This window comes from Ipomoea triloba, chromosome 15 (assembly GCF_003576645.1).
Source record: "Ipomoea triloba cultivar NCNSP0323 chromosome 15, ASM357664v1".
Taxonomy (NCBI): domain Eukaryota; kingdom Viridiplantae; phylum Streptophyta; class Magnoliopsida; order Solanales; family Convolvulaceae; genus Ipomoea; species Ipomoea triloba.
This window is the reverse complement of record NC_044930.1, coordinates 4,912,928-4,914,912: the sequence shown is the minus strand read 5'-3', so window position 1 is coordinate 4,914,912 and position 1,985 is coordinate 4,912,928. Positions and strand designations below refer to the sequence as shown.

Sequence of the window (1,985 nt, the reverse complement as noted above, 5' to 3'; positions counted from 1 at the left end):
TATATATATATATATATATATATATATATATATATATATATATATATATATATATATATATATATATATATATATATATATATATATATATATATATATTACAGTTTCATATTGAACATATGGACACTAATTTTTTTTCTTCTTATTTTTGATTCCATTGTTCAAAATTAGTGGAAGAAAATTGTAATGAGTTTTATAATTACTACTAGACAAAACTAGACAAACAAATTAAACATGATAATTAATGAGTATATATAAAATCTTATTGTATGATAGGAGGGTACAAAAATCGTCAATCATATGTCATTTTAGTGTATTACCACTAGCAAACATTTGACTAAGGGAGAGGCGTTTGGCTCAAATATTGGAATCACATTAATTAATGGTAATTGGAATCAAATACTGGAATGGTATATATAATGCTTGATCTCAACATGCATGTTTCAGATATTGATGAGTGCAAAAATCCAGAGACGATGAAGTCATGTGAACAACGATGCATTAACTTTCCGGGTGGATTCAACTGTAGTTGTCTTGAAGGGTACTTCGGAGACGGTAGAAAAGGTGGTCAAGGTTGCATTCTCATCAATAAAAAGCCAGCAGCTTCTTCATGGGTTAAACTCTCTCTAGGTGTGTAATGTATGCTTTACAATTCACAGAGTAGATACACTGAAAAATATTACAGTACTAATAAATAATTAATAATCCTTATAATACTAGTTACTAATAAATTTTAAATTTTTAATGGTACAGGGATAGGATTGGGAACTTTGGTCTTTGTTGCTCTAGCTACTTCACTATCCTATATCATCAAGAAAACAAATGATGCTAAAATGAGGCTCAAGTTCTTTGAACAAAATGGTGGCTTTTTACTAGAGCAAAAGATCACCGATGGAGGCAGTGATGGTACAGACGTAACCAAAATCTTTTCAGCAAAAGAGCTCAGGCAAGCTACCAATAACTTTGCTCAAGACATGATTCTGGGTCAAGGTGGGAATGGCATTGTATTTAAAGGAATCTTATTACCTAATCAACTCCAAGTTGCTGTTAAAAGATCAAAAACAGTGGATGACACTCAAATTGAGCAGTTCATCAATGAGGTGGTTATTCTTTCTCGAATCAATCATCGCCATGTTGTCAAATTATTGGGATGTTGCTTGGAAGCTGAAGTTCCTTTGCTAGTATATGAATATATCTCTAATGGAACTCTGTATTACCATATCCACGGGGAAGCTGGTGGATCGGATTGGTTGTCATGGGAAAATCGTCTGAGAATTGCAATTGAAGCTGCGGGTGCACTTGCTTATCTATACTCATCTGCATCCACACCTATAATCCACAGGGACGTCAAGTCCGCCAACATATTGATTGACGAAAATTATACCGCAAAAATCTCGGATTTTGGGGCTTCTAGGTTAGTCCCATTGGATCATACGCATGTGGCAACACTAGTCCAAGGTACCCTCGGTTATTTGGATCCGGAATACTTCCAAACGAGTTTGTTGACAGAAAAGAGCGATGTATACAGTTTTGGAGTTGTCTTGGCTGAGCTTCTAACAGAAAGGAAACCCGTGTCTCCATATATGAGTGAGGAGGACCGGAACTTATCATCATTTTTCGTTCGATCCTTGAATGAGAATCGTCTGTTTCAGATAATTGTGCCTAGACTGGTAAGGGAGGGGACACTGGACCAACTTCAAAGAATTGCAGAGCTTGTGAAAAGATGCCTTCAACTAAAGGGAGAAGATAGGCCTCAAATGAAGGAAGTAGCCAGCGAACTTGAACGCATAAGAAACTCTACTAAAGTTTCTTGGACTACCGAGTCCTCTTGTCTTTTATCTGCAGAGGATGAATCGTTGGATCTTTATGCAGCTCCAATTAACCAGTAGTGGATGCTCCTTATACGGGAGCTTCTTTAATTTGCATGTATTGCAACCATATGATAAGGGCTACTTGCCTACTTCTTTTCGGACAGTTATGTGATA

At 35.8% G+C, this 1,985-nt stretch overlaps 1 protein-coding gene across 1 annotated transcript in view; it reads left to right on the top strand.

Moving 5' to 3' along the window:
* Positions 1-1,985, top strand: part of LOC116006398 (wall-associated receptor kinase 5-like) — a 5,447-nt gene extending 3,462 nt beyond the window's left edge. Inside the window, exons 3-4 of the mRNA XM_031246749.1 lie at positions 448-630; positions 754-1,985. Of these exons, the coding sequence (XP_031102609.1) occupies positions 448-630; positions 754-1,889 (1,319 nt within the window). The 3' untranslated portion in view covers positions 1,890-1,985. The remainder of the gene's footprint in view (positions 1-447; positions 631-753) is intronic.